At 40.9% G+C, this 18969-nt stretch overlaps 1 protein-coding gene across 7 annotated transcripts in view; it reads right to left on the minus strand.

The window, feature by feature from the left end:
* utrn (utrophin) overlaps positions 1-18969 on the minus strand; it is a 198586-nt gene that overhangs the window by 76138 nt on the left and 103479 nt on the right. For all 7 annotated transcript variants that reach the window (XM_026194061.1, XM_026194060.1, XM_026194057.1 and 4 more), the window contains 2 exons: positions 8047-8219; positions 5670-5826 (listed from right to left, as the gene is read on the minus strand). In XM_026194061.1, coding sequence (XP_026049846.1) covers positions 5670-5826; positions 8047-8219 — 330 coding nt within the window. The remainder of the gene's footprint in view (positions 1-5669; positions 5827-8046; positions 8220-18969) is intronic.

Genomic DNA, 18969 nt, shown 5'->3' on the forward strand with positions numbered 1-18969 from the left:
AGTGTGTGATTATGTCTGTGGGCAAGTGCTTGTGCCCAGGTCTGTGTAAGAGTGTAGTTTGTGGCTGTAGCAGCACAGCAGACTCTTATCACTAAGTGCCCTGTGCTGTGGCGCCAATGAGATAACATCACAACACAGCTTCTTTCAGAGCTCTGCCAAACATCCCTCTTCCTGCTCTCAAAACCCTGCTATCTCGTCCACAATATTACCGTAGCCCTCATCTTCTAGAAGAAATAAGCCTCCCAAAAAGGACTGATACAATATACCATCTCTCAACATAAGAGAGGCACAAGGCAGGAATTTTCAGGCGCCTTTGCAATAAGGGTTCAATCACACTGCGGGAGAAGGGGGAGAAAGTCACAATACTGATGACTTCTCATTTTTCTCTAGCAAAAACTATTTTTAGTTGAGGCCAGAATTTGAACTTGTGTCGTCTGGGCCAAATTAGATTTTACAGTTGCATACAGTTGCACAGTTCATAAAGGAGCCACAGAGTGATTCAACTGGGAAAAAAAATTAATTGCTCCTTTGCCCTCCCAACATTTGCTGTTATCTCAGAATAGCTGAAAGCTAGTGATAGCTGCTAGTAGTTTGAAAACAAATGCTCCACTTAACTAATGCATCCAACCTTGGCCATTGTTAATTTAGTACCAATACCCACAGGCTGTGAAATGCCTGTGGATGTACAAGAAACCTATATGTGACAAATTCGCAGTTGCCGAAATAAAAATATAAATTTTTTCCATGTAAAACATATGTATATTTTACATTGTTGTGTTAGTGCAACTGCAATAATTTACAAGTTTGAGGTCAATTTAGAACCTTTGTTTTTTGAATCGTCACTGCATCACTCTTTAGCATAGTTTTGCAGTACTTAATGAGGTTTGCTGTCACCGATAATTATAACTGCTAACAGCAGCATTGTTCATATACTTCTTTGCTTCTTTAAGCTATCATAGCCTTTAAAAGGTTTATTGCACACTTACCAGAATAATATTAGCATTAATTTAGAGGATTCATCTCCTAACACAGTCCAAATATGCAGTCTCTTTTTAGTAATCTGTTTTGGTTTTGATTAACTCCCAAACCTCTCTCTTCAGCTCATAAATGCTCGACTATACTAACCATCTATGTAGCAATCCGTCCGCTGTTTGGTGCATTAATAGTAGTGATAATAATTGCTTAAATATGCACTTAAACACATTAACTTGTGTTTTTAGACATAACCAACAGTGGATTTTAAATTACACAATTAAGACGAGATTAAAATGCAGACTTTCAGCTTTAATTCAAGGGGTTTAATAGTAAATATTAAATAGTAATAGTAAAAGTATTGCGGTTCAATAAAGTATTGCATTAACGGTTAACAGTGCATCATATTCAAAGGCTCAAAAGTAATTAATTGACAAGCAGCTTTGTGGCCAGATGCAGTCTGTTCCCTTGATGTTCCATGACAAATTAAACCAATAAAAACATCTGTATTTGACTCCAAGTGTATAAGTTGTGTTTTCACCGGATCTCTCAATATGATGTCGGCAGAGATTCTGACGTGAGTGAGGGAAGCGGCCATTAGACCAATAAACCAAAGTAAACCCATAGAGTGATCACAAACACTATGAGAGTGGCCAAAAATTTGGTACATTTTTAAAAAGAATGAACACACTGACCAGCTCAGCAACCCCAAAAGGTCTGAAACACCACATAATAAAACTGAGGTGGATGATCACAGAATTATTTCCATGGTTAAAAAAACAACAACTTCACATTAAAAACCAAATGACAGGCGAAGTGAAAAACTTTAAATTGTACCTAGATGATCAATGTTCTGCTGGATCCTAGCATCTTGATCCACCTAATCACTGCTGCAGACCATGCATACACATGGCACTGCCCTTTGGCACAAAAGAGACAATAAAGGACCCATGGCGTTGACCTGGTTTGCAATTGCAAATTCCTTTGATTCTAGCTAAATCTGCATCCATGGAATGTGCTGAAACATACCGGATCTAAGGATGCCCCACCCCGGAGCTGACAGGACCCAAAGGATTTGAGGCCAATGTTTCAATACTGCAGGACAAACCCATAGGACCCCCAGCAGATAAGGGCTGGTTTTTGCCAGCAGTGCTTTAGACCATCAACACACACGTCTAGCAATTTCATTAAACTGCAAGTGTAAATGAAGCAGACAAAAACAATTTAAAGTTCCTCAGAAAAAAACCCAGTGGTGAGTTCTAACAAAAGCCCTGTGTCTCCAAAGACACCCTGAGGTAAAGTCCAGCACAGCACTTAAATCCATTTCATTCTCCTTTACTACCTGTCCATTCAAGAGTAAATGGTGCTAATCAATCATTCAGGCACAATGATTAAGATGAGTCCTGTGGCAAATTATTAGACTCTCCCCACTTTAGTTTGAGTAATGGTATGCTACTTAAGCATATTTAGAAGATATGGGGAAGGGGGGTTTAACTAAATTTAAAGTATATTGCCTGTTGCCTGTATTCATTCTGAATGAGTCGAATGAGCTTTTGAAAGAACCAGATTGAACTTGCGTAACAATGCAGACAAGAAACCAACTGTTGCTGAAAGATAAGAGTCGTTAAAGATGCCCACAAGCCTCTGGTCCCTCGTTCCCACTCCTTGATCTAAAAGCTGCTAATTTAATAGAAGAGACTGATGAGTTTAATCGGCTTGATGCTAACAAAGGCATTTTTACTGGGTAATTGAATGTGCAATTAATAAACGCTATTATGGCCATTTTAGAAGAGAAAAACACAGACACGGATCAATACACAGAGGAGGGCGGGAGAAGTAACTCAAGTTAGCACAGACAATACCCACTCAGTCGCCTCACACTTTCAGCACTTCAACAATCAGCTTGTTGAGCTAGATCTGAATGCAGCTGATGTGTTGGAAACCTAAATATTATGAATATAAAAAGATGTACTATGTATACTTTTCCTACTTCCACTAACCTGGGTTCTCATCTACTGTACATAACATCTTTCTCTTTTCTCCTCATTTAATTTTGCTTCTGTTTGCCACTTCCTGTCTATCACTTTCTGCTTGGACCACTGCTCTTTCATATTTTTCTTCCTTCCGATTCTTTAATAACGGCAATATCCGTTGCTCTCTGCTGGGCTAAGTGGCTTAGCCTTCATCTTTTATCTCGCAAAGTCTCCCAAAACAAAAAGAGAATGGAAAAAAAACCCTCACTCTAAGCCTTCCCTACCTCAGAGACACCAATTTCCATATATTTATATCCATGCACATTCCCCCAATCTCTCCGGCAGAGCAGCTGGTACATGCACTGCTCACCAACTGTGTCTGCGTATGTATGTGTGAGCACAGGGGACTTGCAAGTGTGTGTCTGTCAGTGTAAGCAAGTAATAGAGCATGACATGTTCAAAGCCCCAGCTTTTTGTTCTGCTCAGCCACCTCCCCTCATCCTTTTTAGGGTCACCAAGACCTCCAGGCCAATCTACTAAGAACACAGAGGAAGTGAGGGAAAAACATAACACAGGGAAAAAATGGTAAGTGAGACTTCTGCACTTTCAACACGCCAGTTTCATTATTTCCTTTTTTGAGTATTCTCAAAGCTGAATACCTGGAGATGAACAAGGGAAAGCAGAGAGGAGAAAATGTGAAAGAAATAGAGAGGAGGAGTGTAAAGAAAAGAGACAAAAAGGCTAGAGACAGGAACCACAGCAAAGGATGACAGAAAATGAGATAAAAGGGCTGAGAGAGGGTAATGAGAAAAGGAAAGTAGAAGTGGACATGAAGGTAGATTAAACTCTGTGGTTACTGCGTGTGCTCTCAGACTCATTGCTTATATAATGGAGCTCATCTGATCAGCTGGGGTAATGCCTTTCTCTTCTCTCTGTAAGGTGTTCAGCAGACACGTGGAGCAAGCCTCATCTCAGATCACTGAGAGCATACTCTGATGAACCCATCTCAATTAAAATCAGAAACAAGATTCCCATAAAGGCTCCAAGTTTGGACTGTCAACCAGGCAAAGTGTGGAAGAGTGTCTCTCTTTTCCCATAATATATAGTTTTTACATAATCTGCTCTGCTTTCTGAGTAACGACTCTTCATTAAGCCATTAAAAGACTATATTTAGCAGACATTACAGCAGCCAAGAAATTGATTGTGTGCCACTGGAAGAGCCCACTCTTAGTCTCTGTGGTCGATCAGTTATGTCTTTTTTTTCCTTCTCCATTTTCTTTCAAAAAAGGGAAAGCACTGAGCTCATTGCTCTAATGATTTTTTTCTTTTGAAGTTTGGAATTAGTGCTTTAAGTATTACACACTTTATTATGTGTGCGTGTGTAATTTGTCTTATTTTTTCCCTCTCTTTCATATTTCTTTCTACAAATTATTACAGAAATGCTTCACAAAATTGAAACTCCTTTCTTTTCTATGTGCATGATTGCTTCATTAGCCTCAAACAGTATTGTATCTAACAAATTGCCATCTAAAATTACAAAATGACATTTCAAAATATAGTTTGTCAAACTTCATTGAAAAGTTACACAAAGATGTAGCAGATCAGAGAAGGCATTCAGATACAAATGCGCTTCGCGTATGCTAAGGTGTCGCAACGCAGGAGTACTGAGCTCCGTGTGCGCGTGTGCCAGCTGATCTGTCAGCGTGTCTGTGATCCTTGCGTCTGTGACACATGATTGCACACGTGTTTACTCTCAAGGCGTTTTGGGGAACAAAATAATAGTGTGGCGAACGGGATGCCGAGAAACGCATTACGATGTCAAGAGCGGCCGGCAGGCTCGGAGTAAACAGTAGCCACGGGCTGAGTCATTTATCTGAAAGCAATTACACTCCGGTGCACTATCACAATAACCAGTGGTTACAATAAATAATACAGTGGGGAACACTGCTGACAAACGGCACTGATGGCAAAGGTACGAATGGGTCAGCACAATAAAGGTATTGACTGCTTGTTAGAAAAACTGATTCTGTGTAGTGTAAAAACATCAATAAGTGCAATGATAAAACACGAGAAAGGACACTACTCACTGTACGGCAATGATGTCGAACCTGGCCTTTAAAACTCTACCAATGCAGGATTTGGAAACGAATAAATGTACCATAGCCACACGGCTGCTGGGCTTAACCCTTGAAAAACAATCATTGTTAGCACGGTTATATTTTTAATAACACGTTTGTTTATCTTTATGACAACAACAACGCATCTTGTGCAATTTAATATCTTTATTCTAGTTAATTAGACGTCTGCTCAGGATAAGGAGGGAGGAGTTAGGCTGCTACGATATAACATTAGCAAATTTCACGAAATAAAAGAAATCTTAACCCTCTGTACCCTAACAGGAGAAAATGATTAGGACAGTGAGGGAGATGTTAGTCAAACGCAAGGAAACCATCTGCGCACACAGAAAGAGAGAGAGGACAACTAATGAGGCATTTGCTTTAAGAAGGGGAAAAAAGCTTGATAACATGGGGCTGGCTATATCAAGCTGAGAGTATGGTTACAAATGCTTAAAATGTTCAGAAGGAACGTTTATTTTAGGAAAAAAAAGTTACTTTCTTGAAGCTTCTCTCTGAAAACTTAAAGAAAAATCAATAAGGAAAGGACAAGGTATGGATAAATCTTTCAGAGTGTGGCAGGAACATCGCCTGTGGCAACAATTCATACCGTGCAGTGATTCTGCTGCTGCAGCAGAGTGGGCACATCTCCTCCGATGGGCATCTGCTTCGCCAGCTCCTCATCCTTCATGCAGATCCACCTCCACAGCTCCTCCAAAAGGCCCAGCAGTCGAGACCAGCGCTCAGCACTCACCTCCAGATGTGCTCTGCCAAGATGAAGCATCCACTTAAACTAGTACCACCAGATCCCTGTGACAGTATCGCAGTAAATCCTTTCAAACTGTACTCCTTACTTTACACTTTATTCTATACATGCGCACATATTACGCTCTCAAATTTGTTATTCTCTAAATTATAGCGTTTAAATCACATAGTAAGGTTCAACAACTTTTGAATTCTTCCTGCTACATTCTAGCTATGACTGTATTTCAACACGTAAAAAGACATATCCTTACAAAACCCTGTAAAAACCAGATTGCTAACCACTCAAAAAGAGGTCGCTGGCCTTCTGGAGTGGACGTTATTTGAAGAAGGTGGATGCAGTTGGCTGCTAACGGTGTGGGTGGCAGCTTGAGTGCAATGTGTGTTGATAATCACTTATTTTTCTCTTCTCCTCTGGGCAAAATGTATCTGAACACGGTGTACAGAGACCTCCTAATGCCACTTACCGAGTTAGCCTTAATTACACATGTACTGCAATTAAGGCATAATGGCCTGCATGCAATCATCATACCGTATCCCATCTCCCACACGCACGCACACACACGCACACGTACACACACACACAGTTTTCTTGCTGTCTATTTCCCCCGTTCTATCCTTTCTGTGCAATGCTTCAGCTTGACTAAGTCCCATTTCTCCCACTAAAATAAACCATTATAAATTCAGAATCATTTCATCATTTGTATTGATATCCCAACCTCACTTTGTTCTCCTGGCATGGCTTTATTCACCCTCCCCTCTTCCTCTTTGAACATCTCCATCTGGCCCTGTCACCTTCACTTCTGCCTTCACTTTCTTCACCGTCCGCGTCCCTACTCATCACCAATCTTTTTTATTTATGCCAAGGTTGTGGCTGACGAGGCACTACGTGTGTGAAGTTTATGTCCTACCGTGGTTGCTCTCGGGTATTTTTTGTGCTATACGTCATCCCTCTGCTTCACGATGGACATGCAGAAAACAGGAGGCAGTGTAAGGCTGTTATAAACAACTCAAATGAATATTTCCTAAAATACTGTATGCAAATGAATATTTTCATATACGAAGAATGTTTTTAAATCATGACTACAATAGGAGCAACCTTGAGACCAATTTCAATCATGCAATCAGAAAAATCAATCCATCTCTCTCTTTTTTGCTTTTAAATTAAAGTACCACCTGAATTCCCCCCAAAATGGGACACTTCAAATTTAAAACATGCACAAATTTCTTGAATATTCATCAGCTTCAACTTCTTGCCTTCGGGATTGCATGTGTAGCAGCCCAAAGTTGGGCTGACTGCTGCAAGTCAGTCAAAGAACTACCTTCACTTCGCTGAAACTGCAGTACCAATCACAAAGAAATAGGATGACAAAAGCTCAACGAGCTATAAATTGGTTGCTGCAGGATGTTCTGTCGTAGTGTCAATAGCGCAGAGAGAGGCACGATGCAAACAGACAGCACCACTGTTTTGTGGCTATCCTGCATCGACCTGACATTTTATTCTGCAGTATTTGATGCTGTAAACGGTCACATCACATATAAAAATATCACGCAGTAGCTATTGTTCTTCCTCCTCCAAAATTTCTAAAGCATTTTAAGAAAACAACATTGGCAGCAGCCTGGGATGGAGGCTGTGATGCATAAGAGTAATGACTGAATTAATGAGCTTGTTTCTGGAATGAGTAGATTACTGAGTTAAGTCTGACCCGCCTGATGTAGTTACTGTGTAGAAGCCTGGTGTAATTTGTGTAAAATAATCAAAGTAGACACTATGGACACTGTGTTTAAAGGCGCAGTGTTTAGGATTTTCACTGAGTACAAAGCAGGTCCAAATGCAGACCATTTTACTGACATTGTTATTTCATTTTTAAATGAAAGCATTTTCTGATTGGATTGTTTTCATTTATCAACTTCCTGGGCTCCAGAATTCCACATGTTGGGGAAAAGGAAATTTTCTGATCAGGAAATAGCACATCTCCCAATGCACTACATTTAATAGTTAATCAAAACTTCTGCAATGTTATGACACACTAGCTGATTAAAAAAAAGGAGTACACTCAAGCTGAGACCTACTTGAACCATTGCCTTGAGACCTTATGCCAAGATATCTTTTTTCTTCCAAGTTTGAGAGCAGCAAAAAGGCAAAAAACTGCAATCTGACATCCATGACCCAAAAGACTCGAGAAAGCAAAAGTTAACAAGTTAAGTTGAGAGCTTTTACTGACCTGATGTTGGCAGATTTGGTCTTCAGGTCGCTCCATCGTTGATTCATGTCATCCAGCCTGTGCTGGAGGAACACGGCCTCCTCTGAGCTGCCCAGCGCTTTAACCATCTTCGACTTGTTCCCGTCGACGCTCTTGTAGATGTCATTGTGGGCATCGATCTCAGCCTGGATGTCCTAAAAATACGAACAGAGAACATGGTTTTATCAGCGGAAAATTAAAGTACAGTCAAGGGCAGCAATATAGTAGTTTCACATCATTCTTATCACAAAAAATGGATGAGACAGCTGACTACAAGTGAACCTAAAATTTCTTCGGATTGTGTCACAAAGACTTTTCTTGAGGGACATCACAGCGTACTGCAAACAAATTTACCAGAGGGCAGAAAAGTTTATATTTTCTGGAATATCCTCAAGGTACTTTGACTAAAAAGATTTGAACTTCTATCCTTTTGCCGACTTGGAAGGCCCACGCAATCCAGAAGCAAGTCCCCGAGCAATATCAGCCTTCATATTAATGCTGGACCACCATTACATTACACCAGGTCTGAATGACAGCAAGAATTTCTCATTTTATGCTGGTATAAAGTTCTAATGCACTGCAGTGTGAGTCAAAAATGCTCTGTGTATGGATGTGTGTATGTTTACAGGACCAAATTCAATATTATGATGAAGCAAGATTTTGTGCGTCTGTGTTCTTAACTCAGTGGCTCTATTACAGAACCCCATCTCAAAGGGCATGTGTGAACGTCTGTGTGTGAGGGTTAAACCACAAGGGGCGCTGACGCAAGCAGAGGATCCTGTCAAATGTTTTATTTTTAGATGTATAAAACTGTTCCGTGTTCTTCTCTCGCGCACTCTCTCTACTGGGACTCCCCTCAGTTCAACCTTTTTCAACTGCACATAAAGAAAAGACTCCAAAGAATACCATGTGTGTAAGTGTAACACTGCTTGGAGCACAGAGGTGTGCAAATGGGGCAAAATTGCTGTAGCTAATAAAAGTGTAATAAGACATATAGCCTACAACAGTGCAGGAACGTAAAATAATACAAGACATGGTGTATAAAATTACACATCTTCAGCAGCTTAAGTAGTTAATTGTGTATCATTTGCACTGGAAATGTAATATTTTACATTTATTCTAATTATAAAAACACAGGAAAATCTTGGAAAAGGCCATTGTTGCGGAATTGCTTTCCTATCCTCTGCATCACTATAATAACTGTGTGCAGTAATGGAAATGGTCTGTACTGCCATTAATGTGCTACTACACTAACTAGAGCCTAACGGATACACGGATCACCCCGTGCTAATTTTGGCCTATTACAGATGAATTAATGAACATATCTTCAAAATGTTTCTAGATATGAAACTTTTTAATATTACACTATTATATTTGTAAATTATACATCATAACTGAGCAGTTAAGCAATGTATTTGTGTTAAGTTTCTCACTGGTTTGTCAAAAATGATTAGGGATTTGGCGATGTCCCCCATTGTTCCATCATCCTGCCGTTCCCCAGTGAGTAGGGAATGGGCACAGAAACCTGGTATTAAACAGGCTCCGGAGCGAAATTATTAAAAGATTAGAGTATTAGTAACCTACAACATTATTGGAATTGGTTTCGGTACTGGATTGCTTAAGAAAAAAAGAATGCAGTCATATTCTAGTTTCATTTTTCCTGCCCAGTTTCCTTAATAATTTGCTATTCAATATCCTGAAGATAACTCCTCTCGCTCGACTTGACTGAAGTCTGTTGTAGACACGGACAGCTGGAAACACAGGTTCAGAACCCATTTCATACTTCCTTGAAGCTCACTTCAAGTCCACTATCTGGGATGCAAGTCCAGTTGGGGTGGGTGTAATGTAAATTCTCAGGATGAGTCCGCGGTCACAAAAAAAAAAAAAAAAGAAAAGGAAAAAAAAAAGACAGGTACTCCCCATTTACCAACAAAATTTGCATCACTTGAACCCAAGCGGCTGCAGAAAGTATAATCAAGGCTTAACAGGAATAACTATCCGGCCATTGTGTCTCCAGCTGTCCGTGTCAGCAACAGAGTATAAACAAGGCTTCAGGCGCACACATCATGCACACATCCACAGACTCTGGTCTTAGTGAGGACTGAGGAGAAAATGAAACTCTCCAAAGTGATGGATTCACTTGGCCAGAGTCGACACTTACAGTACACTCATTGCCACAAGTGCAACAGGTCAAAACATGAGTAGCGTGTGAAAACATTGAATGAAAGTCCATCACACTAAGGTGAAAAAATGAAGAGTTTTCAACTGTCCAACTACCATGACCTACATGTAGCGATGCCAAGTGTGTGCATTTTTTGTACACAGAAAAAATCCACTGACAAAAATCAGCCGTGGTTCCAAATACACACTCCAATATAAACAGAGGGAAGACGCTGAATGGGTATAAACAATACAGGAGACTCAGAGTGGATGTATGTTAGACGAGTATGAAAAGACATGACCTGTGTATATGTTTTGAATAGTTTATAGTAGAGTTTAAATACTCTGCAAAGTGCGCTGATGAAAAACAAAAAATACATTTCAAAAAGTAAATTTCAGCCACAGTGCGACCAGACTGCACATGAAACGGCTACACCTGTGGCAATATGCCGCAGTTAGTTAATGCCAATGGGCATTTCACTGAAGGCCGAAGCAAATGCCTCTGCTGTGATCTGCAAGGATAATGATCCACTGCATTTTTTTTAAGGCACAAATAAAATCCTTCTTAAAGGTTACAGAAGAAAGAAGGAAAGCCAGGGAGAGACGGGCAGAGGGAGAGGATATGGAGATAAAGACAGAAAGAAAGAGTAACACCAAGAATAAAAGACAGAGACACATTTGGCTTCTGAGCCAGCTGGCTGTGTTTCAAGTCATTACCCAAGTGCTTCCCTTATATTTTCCTTTAGCGCTTCTACTTCCAGTGGAAATAGTTTGCACACACTAGCACATTCACATATAACACAGAAAGCATACATTGAACGGACATACAACGGCACATATATTCATTTACAAAAACCCCCTTTTAGGGTGCATTTCAACTAATGAAAGACTGCTTGCAGCCAGAGGATTGTATATGTTGATGTATAAGTGTAGCGACGGATCATTTTCTCCCTCTCGTCAACACAGACATACCCAAACACACACATAAAAAACCATTTGTATGCCACAGGTCACCATGAGAGTAACCACCGGCCTGTGTTTACTTTTCTTCTATGTTTTATTTATGAATTATTGACTAAAAATGGACCATTTTAGGTCCTGGCAAAGGACCTCAAATATGCCTCCTCTCCTCGATCTATAAACTCGCACTCACCATACACACAAACACTGATTTATGTGCGAGTGGGAAGAAAAGCAGCAGAAAGGTTAATGGTTCTGGATCTCATGCACACTGTAATGAGTGATAGAGATTTGCTGGCTGTGAGCTTGTTGGAGCTGGAGAAGCGATTCGACCGAGTCTCCCTGGAAACTGAAGCAACAACTACTGCTTAAAGCTTTATGAAGGATAAAAGCATTAAACATGCTGTTAAGCTATGGCTGAAGGGCAAAAAAAACAAAACACCCAGACGTGCTCGCCAATCGGTGAAACTCTCACCTAAAGGAACTTGTTTACATTAACAAAACAACAATGACCCTTACTTGGCTAAGCCATGTTAGCCTTTAGATCTTAATAAAGCAATTAGCGTAAAGGTCCGCTTTGACAAATGATGCTGATTTCATGGCTGTGGGTCTCATTCTATACTAATTCGCTCTCTGCACAGTATCGTCTCTCAGAACCATTCCACTTTAATGAGTCCAATAAGGACTGCTTAGACGTCATAAAGCTGACTAAATTTGGACCACAACAACAAAGATAGGGGGAAAAGAAGAATGAAAGATGGTTGTGTTTGTACTGATCGTTTGCATCATTCAAAAACTAAAAGAAGTCAAGCTATGACAGAACAGACTTATAATATACCTTTTCAAACTTTCTGAGCAGCTCCTGCAAGCTGAAGTTGAAACCAATCATTCTGACTCCTCCTACTCCCTTGTGTCCCTACATCTTCTCTACTTTCATACAGATGAAAGGATGTTTCAGGTTTAGGGCAAGTAGACAAGTCCTCCAGTGGTTATGGTCAAAACCAGAACATTCAAGGTCAGCGTTCAGATCAATAATAAATCCAGAATTTGAAGAATCTCGAATCTGGCAACTGAAAAACCCAGCTCTTGCAAAAAATCCAGACACAAAAGGGTCAAAACCAGGTTGCAATCCCAAAACAGGCAATTTACACACCCCTTGGCAGCATTCGAACATGCATGCCGGTGCGTGTGCTCGCCTAATCCTGCCACATGTTGGTAGCATCCTCCTTTGAAAGGCAGCCAGACTGCATAGGGAAGGTGACAGTTACCCTGCAGTCATGCTTCAGAGCTGAGACAAGGATTTAGGGACAAGTGGTGCCACTGGAGGTTTGACAGAGTAGCAGCTGTAGGCTGATTGTTGAGTTCCTCGGGCCAGGAATGGAGCACCTAAACCGCGACAGAAATCCGACAAATCTTGGGTGGAGGTCTGCAAAGTGGAGATAACGGTTTGTGTCTTGAGGGACGACTGGTGTGGTTGAGGACAGGTCTGCGCTCTCCTTCGGGTTTGCTTTGCTTTCCTTCTACCACTTCCCTTCAAAGTATGAAGGAAGCTTTGTTCACCGTGTCCAGTAGTCCAACCCTGGGCAGGGCCGGGACGTTTGCTCTCAATTAGTGAAATAAAAAGCACTTTCTCTCATCCAGTCTCACACACACCAAGAGGAGAGACCACAGCAGACGGAGGCATGTGATTTACCCTTGCTAAAGGTAACTTGGGCTCAAAGAGACAGAGTCCCCCTCAGCGTCCGACTTGCTACCAGCCCCAGTTTGGTCGCTCTATGACACCCTCCTAATCACTGCCATGACTGGGCCACTTAGTCAAAGAATGCCGCCTTCTTTTTGTTGGAGCCACATGTTCGCAGAGAGCTGCCTCGAGGTTCTGCGTCTAGATCCTGAACAGTGAGTCTGACACTTTGGCCCCTCTTTTGAGTTGGAGCTCTGCCGGTTATCCCCTTGTCTCTTGGGAAGGTGAAAGAGATGAGCGGGACCTATTTGCCATTCCGTCCTCTCTCCCTCTTCGAGAAGAAGAAACTTTTTAAAAAGTTACCTGAATTCTCCAGCTCTCTGCTTGATTTTTTAGCGGGGGGCGGGGGTCATACAAACTCCATAGCTGGTATCCCCATTCCTCTCTCTTCCTCTGTTGCTCTTTCTTTCTGGCCACTAGCCTCGCTCTATCACACAGCTGTTTATTATTTTAATCAGTATCCTCCCTTTCCCCTCCTCTCCCTACCTCTCTCTCTTTCTCTCTCCCCCCTAAACCCATTCAACACACTACACACCCACTTCCTGAGGCCTGCATGGACATAGAGCTAGGCAGTTCATGAGAAAAGTAAGGCTTTCTGCCAAGAAAGAAAATACAGACCAGAATTCAGTAGAAGCAAAATAAAAAGTGGATAAAAGGAAAAAAAAAAAGAGATGTCAGTGAGAAAATGGGCAGAGAGGAAGAATATTAATAGAAGAAAGGATGTCTGTGAGGGTTAAGAGAGAAAGCGAGGGGAGAGGGCCAACAGTGCAGGTGGAATCTTCTACCAGTCTGGTGCAAAAGGGATGAAAACGTGGATGTTTTGTTCATAGATGAGAAAAAGGAAAGTAATGGGAATTTGGGATGGTGGGGTGTCAGGACAGGGGCCGATATAATCTGCTCCACAAAGAACCTTTTTCATTTCTTATGTATTTTAATCAGTGAACAGCACCTTTCCTTGACAGCCCTTATTCAAATTACTAGAACTACCCAACTACTAAAGGCCGTTACTGTTCAGATCCCACAATTTGAATATCATCACTCTGCAGAGGACTGAATTAAGTGAGGCCTGAAATTCCTACTATAGTGTAAAGGCTAAATGCTTTGAAGAGGCTCGGATAGGAGCTGTGTTATATAGGGCTATGTTAAAGAGGTGCAAGCATTAAAATTGATTCCATATATTAAACCTGTGTGTGAGTGTGGAAGTGATAGCCTGACTCCTCGAGTGTGTGCTGGCATTTTGAACAGCAGGGTAGACATGTGGTGTGCATCAAAGACATGCAGACAGATGGCTGTCAAGTGAGGGGGAAGAAAAAATACAATACAACCTTGCATATTCATAAGACAAAGACTTTGAAGTGCACTTAGCTAATTAAAAATATTTACATACTCGAGGCCATTAAATCGCACTTGTGAGTTATGCTGACAAATATATGCCGTTTGAGGGGTTTCTAGTGAAAGATGTAAAATTAACTGCAGCGAATTGGCACATTTGACAAGCATAACTAATTCAACAATGGGTGGAAGCTGGGAGAAAAGAAGAAAAAAAACGCTAAAACTTGTTTGATGATTTTGGCTCACCGAGGCTTTTAATGCTTTAACTTTGTGCAATCAACTTAAGGAGTGTGGTTTACAAAAGCAGACATTTATTAAGAATGCAAAAACAGAGATGGATGAAGCCTAAAGCGAGGCACGTCGGGGTTAATGTTGGGCTACATTACTAAAGTAAGCGGATTAGAACCATTACAGGGGTAAGAATGTAACGCTTCTAATCCCTCGGGCGAAAAGAGGAGAGGAAAGAAAAATAAAGTTCAGTGAATGAGCAAAGAGTAACACAAACTTATGGAGTAATAACATGAAGGTGAGCAAAGCAGAGAAAATGCGAGGAAAGGCAAAAAAAGGATTTAGAAAAAAACCCCTAATAGATTCCCAAACGTTTCCAACTTTTGCTTAAAGAAAAAAAGAATGGGAAAAAAAAAACTCGAAGCACTTAACTGTAAACTAAAAGATTTATATTTGATAAAATAAGCTGAGTGAGTCAGAAATTAAATATTACAGTGCACACGCCATATGTCTCAAATCCTGTTTTTTCTTCCGCATAAGCTTTAGTTGTTATACTTTTACTTTTTTACTTTCACAACCAAGCGAAGGATTTTATTTTTTTCTAACAGTTTACATATTATTCAATATGTGTTAAAAGGCCAAAGAGAATTAGTGTTTTACCATATTTAACCAGTGATGAGTGATGTAGTCCGCTTATCACTGAGGACCGAGTATTTACGGCCTTAGAGAACTCTTCATATCTTGGTACGTTGAGATCACACACTCCAGCAGCAAAGAGAACAAACCCTGAATGTCAAAAGTTTGAGTAGTGCAGATTTTTACCAGGGATCGGATCGTCAGAGCTTCCACTCAATTGACAATGTACCAAACCCTTACAGCACTTCCTGCAGGTGGTGGCCCCATAGGAGGGCAGACCCCATGTAGCTCTTCAGGCTAAGACACCCAGCCTTGAGCCAATGCCAGACTGGGACCCTGGTAACCCTCTCCCAGGGTGAACTGGTCCCTTGTCTGGTCTCTTTGTCGTCATATGGGTTTTCTGAATTTGTTTTGCCCCTCGCCGACCACATCGAATGAATCTAGTTGAGGTGGTTCAGGCATCTGACTAGGGTGGGCCTCCTCCACCTCCAAGATGATGTATTTTCAGGATGTCCAACCAGATGATGCCCCTGGGGCAGACTCAGGACATGCTGTACCAACTATATCGCTCAGCTGACTTAGAAACACCTTGATGTTCCCTGGATGAGGTAGAGGTGGCAGTGAGGGACGGCAAGGAATGAGTTTCCCTGCTTAGACTGCTGTCCGACTGATTGGGAGGGATGAATCAGGATGGATATATAGATGCTTTTATCTCTCTTTAATGCATTTTTGGAATGTGAAGGTGATTCATGTAGGTTTATACCAACTTTTTCCATGTGACTGATTTGTTGTTTTATACGTTTAAAAAAAAAAAAAAAAAAAAAAGTACATTTTGTGTGTTATTCTTGAGTGTGTCATGATTATACGTACACAAAGTTTCACAGATGGCTAAGTGTTTGCTTATTTCTAAATTTCTAAACTGTTTTTTTCCACAAAGACTTCAGTTGAAAATGGAAAAAAAATATTGAAAAACCAATTTCTAAAGCTTTCTAAAATTACGCCAACGCGTCATCAAAGATTTAAGACAAAAGAAAGAACCTATACAGAAATATCTGGACCAAAGGAACTATAAATATTAGGACAGGAATGACAAATCCAAAGCATATTTAATCAAAATTATCCAACAAAAACCTCGTCTCAATATCTACACAGAAGACCACCGAAAAGGATATGAAAGCGTTAAAGAGCAACTGCTGAAGGACAGGAGACAGAAGCAGGGCAATTTACCATCTCGGATGATGTCAAGAGGGAGCCGGGGCCATATTGTCCAAATAAAGATTGTGATCCTGTGATATGGTTGCCAAACAGAGCAAATGAATAAACACAAATGTGGGCACGTAAACCAAAACACACAAGCACACACAACGCAATCCTAACAGCAGACCCATCCACCAGTAACCATTCCCTGTCAGATCAGTTAAAATTCACACAAACCTATCTAATCCAGGCTCTGTCTTTACAATGTGCAGCATCTGCTGAAAAATCAATGCAGCTGCAGCATTCCACTATAATTCGCAGCCTCTTAAATTCACATCTAGTGAAGTCACTTCCTGTGCCTCGGGTTATCACTGACACTCCTCTTCCTGTTAGGAGGGCAGCAGCCCTTTGGGGAGATCTGAGCCCTGAAGAGAGATAGAGTGTGTGTGTGTGTGTGCGTATGCGTGTGTGTATCTGTGCGTAAAGCGGGCAAAGTGAGTGCGTCTTCGTTGTGGCTCATTTGGCAGTATGACAAATGTGTCAAGTTTTGGAACAAAGTGTTGTGGGTGTGCACAGATGAAAGAACTCTTGCAGTATTTTAAAGTACTCTGCTTTCAGATGTGTAAACCCTTCTCATCGAACAAATGTGCAATTGTGCAGCAGAAATAGTTCTGTAAACTTGAAGGCCACTTCTCGAACTCGTTTAGGCTTAAATTTCTCAGAGAATACGATCGCAGAGTTGACGGCAGTTTCAGCTATCGAATTCTGCACCGTACTTAGTAAACACAAGGTTAATGCGGCTCCCAATGTGACTACTGTGAAGGAGCGTGAATAAAAAGACTGGCAGATAAAAGAAGAATAACCAACATAAGAATGATGACATTGTTGCATCACATGCTCTTATTATACAGAGTCTCTTCCAAGAAAACAATTATCTGGCGTATCTGCTCACAGAAGTTATATATGGGCTACACTTACAAGCTGACAAAGTGATAAAGCATGTTCCGGCTAACACGCACATTAAAAAGCCACAATCCGACATTCAATTGACAGCTAACCTTCAGTGATGTGACAGAGCTGCCATTAGAGAAGACAACTGGAGTCAAAGGTCATGGAGAAGAATAATAACTTATTCTGGGGATTCAATAATAGCAGACACTCTACATAGCCATCGTAATAACCAAGAAAAAGGACATCCTGAAATTCGTATGCAAGCTCCTTAACACAGGGAGTGGAAATTGATTAGAAGAGCCTGTGTGCTGTTACCTGGTAATCAGCTATTGATTGTGGAGAGGCTTTTTGTCTTGCAGTGTGTCTACAAGACTCTTGGGAGATGACCTGAAGATTGAGGTAAAATGCAGTGGTTCTTAGATGCTAATCTTGTGCCTCCGGGGTTGTGTGTCCAACGAGTGTGCCTCTTTCCTGGTGTCTGATTAACAATTAAAAGCCATCCTTGTCTCGTGGTAGGTCAGATCATTTAAAATGTGACCAGCAAGTAGTAGAAAATGTTTATTTTCGATTAACAGCAACTTAATATACCGCCCGCATTGCCATAAAGACTAAGCAGCAAGGCAGACATCAAACAAATCAAATAAACGGTAATAGCATTGTTCCCTGTAAGCCACTTGTGCATTTTAAATCTAACAAGGTGAAGGCAAGCTTGCAACAAACAATAAAAATAAAATACAGAGTAGTAATTGTACAACAGAATATGTCAATAGCTTCTAGGTGTGTGTTGGCTACACAGTATTAAAAGACAAAAACAAGGTCTGACTGTTTTATGTCAGTAAGATTATAGTTCTAGTACAGTTTAACTAAAGCAGAGGTCTCACTTATTAATAGAAATCAATGAATCCTTGGATAGCAGACCTTTGGAAGTAAAATAATGAACAAGAAGTCATTGAATTGTGAGCACTATTAACTTACTCAATTTATTGGATTAAAAAAAAAAAAAAAAAAAGGGTTTTTATCACCCTGCTTTTCCCTAGCATTCAAAGACTTCTCCCTCTCCATCCTTCCTTTTCATCACTATTTTCCTCCAGCGGCCCATCTCTTTTACTTTATCTCCACTCTTGGCCACTATTTGAAGTGAAGCCATCTAGGTAAAGGCATCTAGGAACAGAAGATCTTGACCTTTGTGGGTGGTCTGCCAGCAAGTCACCGCATCATATCACAACAGAAATTATTTTTAAAAGGAAGAAGAAGAAGAAAGTCGATGTGACGTGATTGCTTCTGAGGCGGCTGTCGCCTCCACGGCGGGCTGCCGGAGAAATACGCTTTGAACATGAGCCTGACACCTGCTGTGTTTGGTGGGGAGGAAAGAGGCCTCAGAAGGTTAGGTGACTGGACCAATTAGTGTGCTCCAATAATGAACAGTAGGAGACCACTGTGTGAAGGACTGTCCTGTGGCGCTATGGAGCCGGTGTCAAAACAGTGGGTGAGTACAGGTTATAAGTAGGCAATGAAAGTGTAATGGTAGAAAAGCGAGAACAAAAATATTGTGTTATGCAATGAGCCCACTAACATACATTCAAATTACATCTCAAACACATTGATATTCTCAAAGAAAATGAAAAGCATTATGATAATGGCTTAAAAGCAGCACATTGTCACACTCTGTGGGGCTGGCCTGGAGCAACAAACCACACAAG

This window comes from Astatotilapia calliptera, chromosome 15, assembly GCF_900246225.1.
Source record: "Astatotilapia calliptera chromosome 15, fAstCal1.2, whole genome shotgun sequence".
In the NCBI taxonomy this organism is placed as follows: Eukaryota; Metazoa; Chordata; class Actinopteri; order Cichliformes; family Cichlidae; genus Astatotilapia; species Astatotilapia calliptera.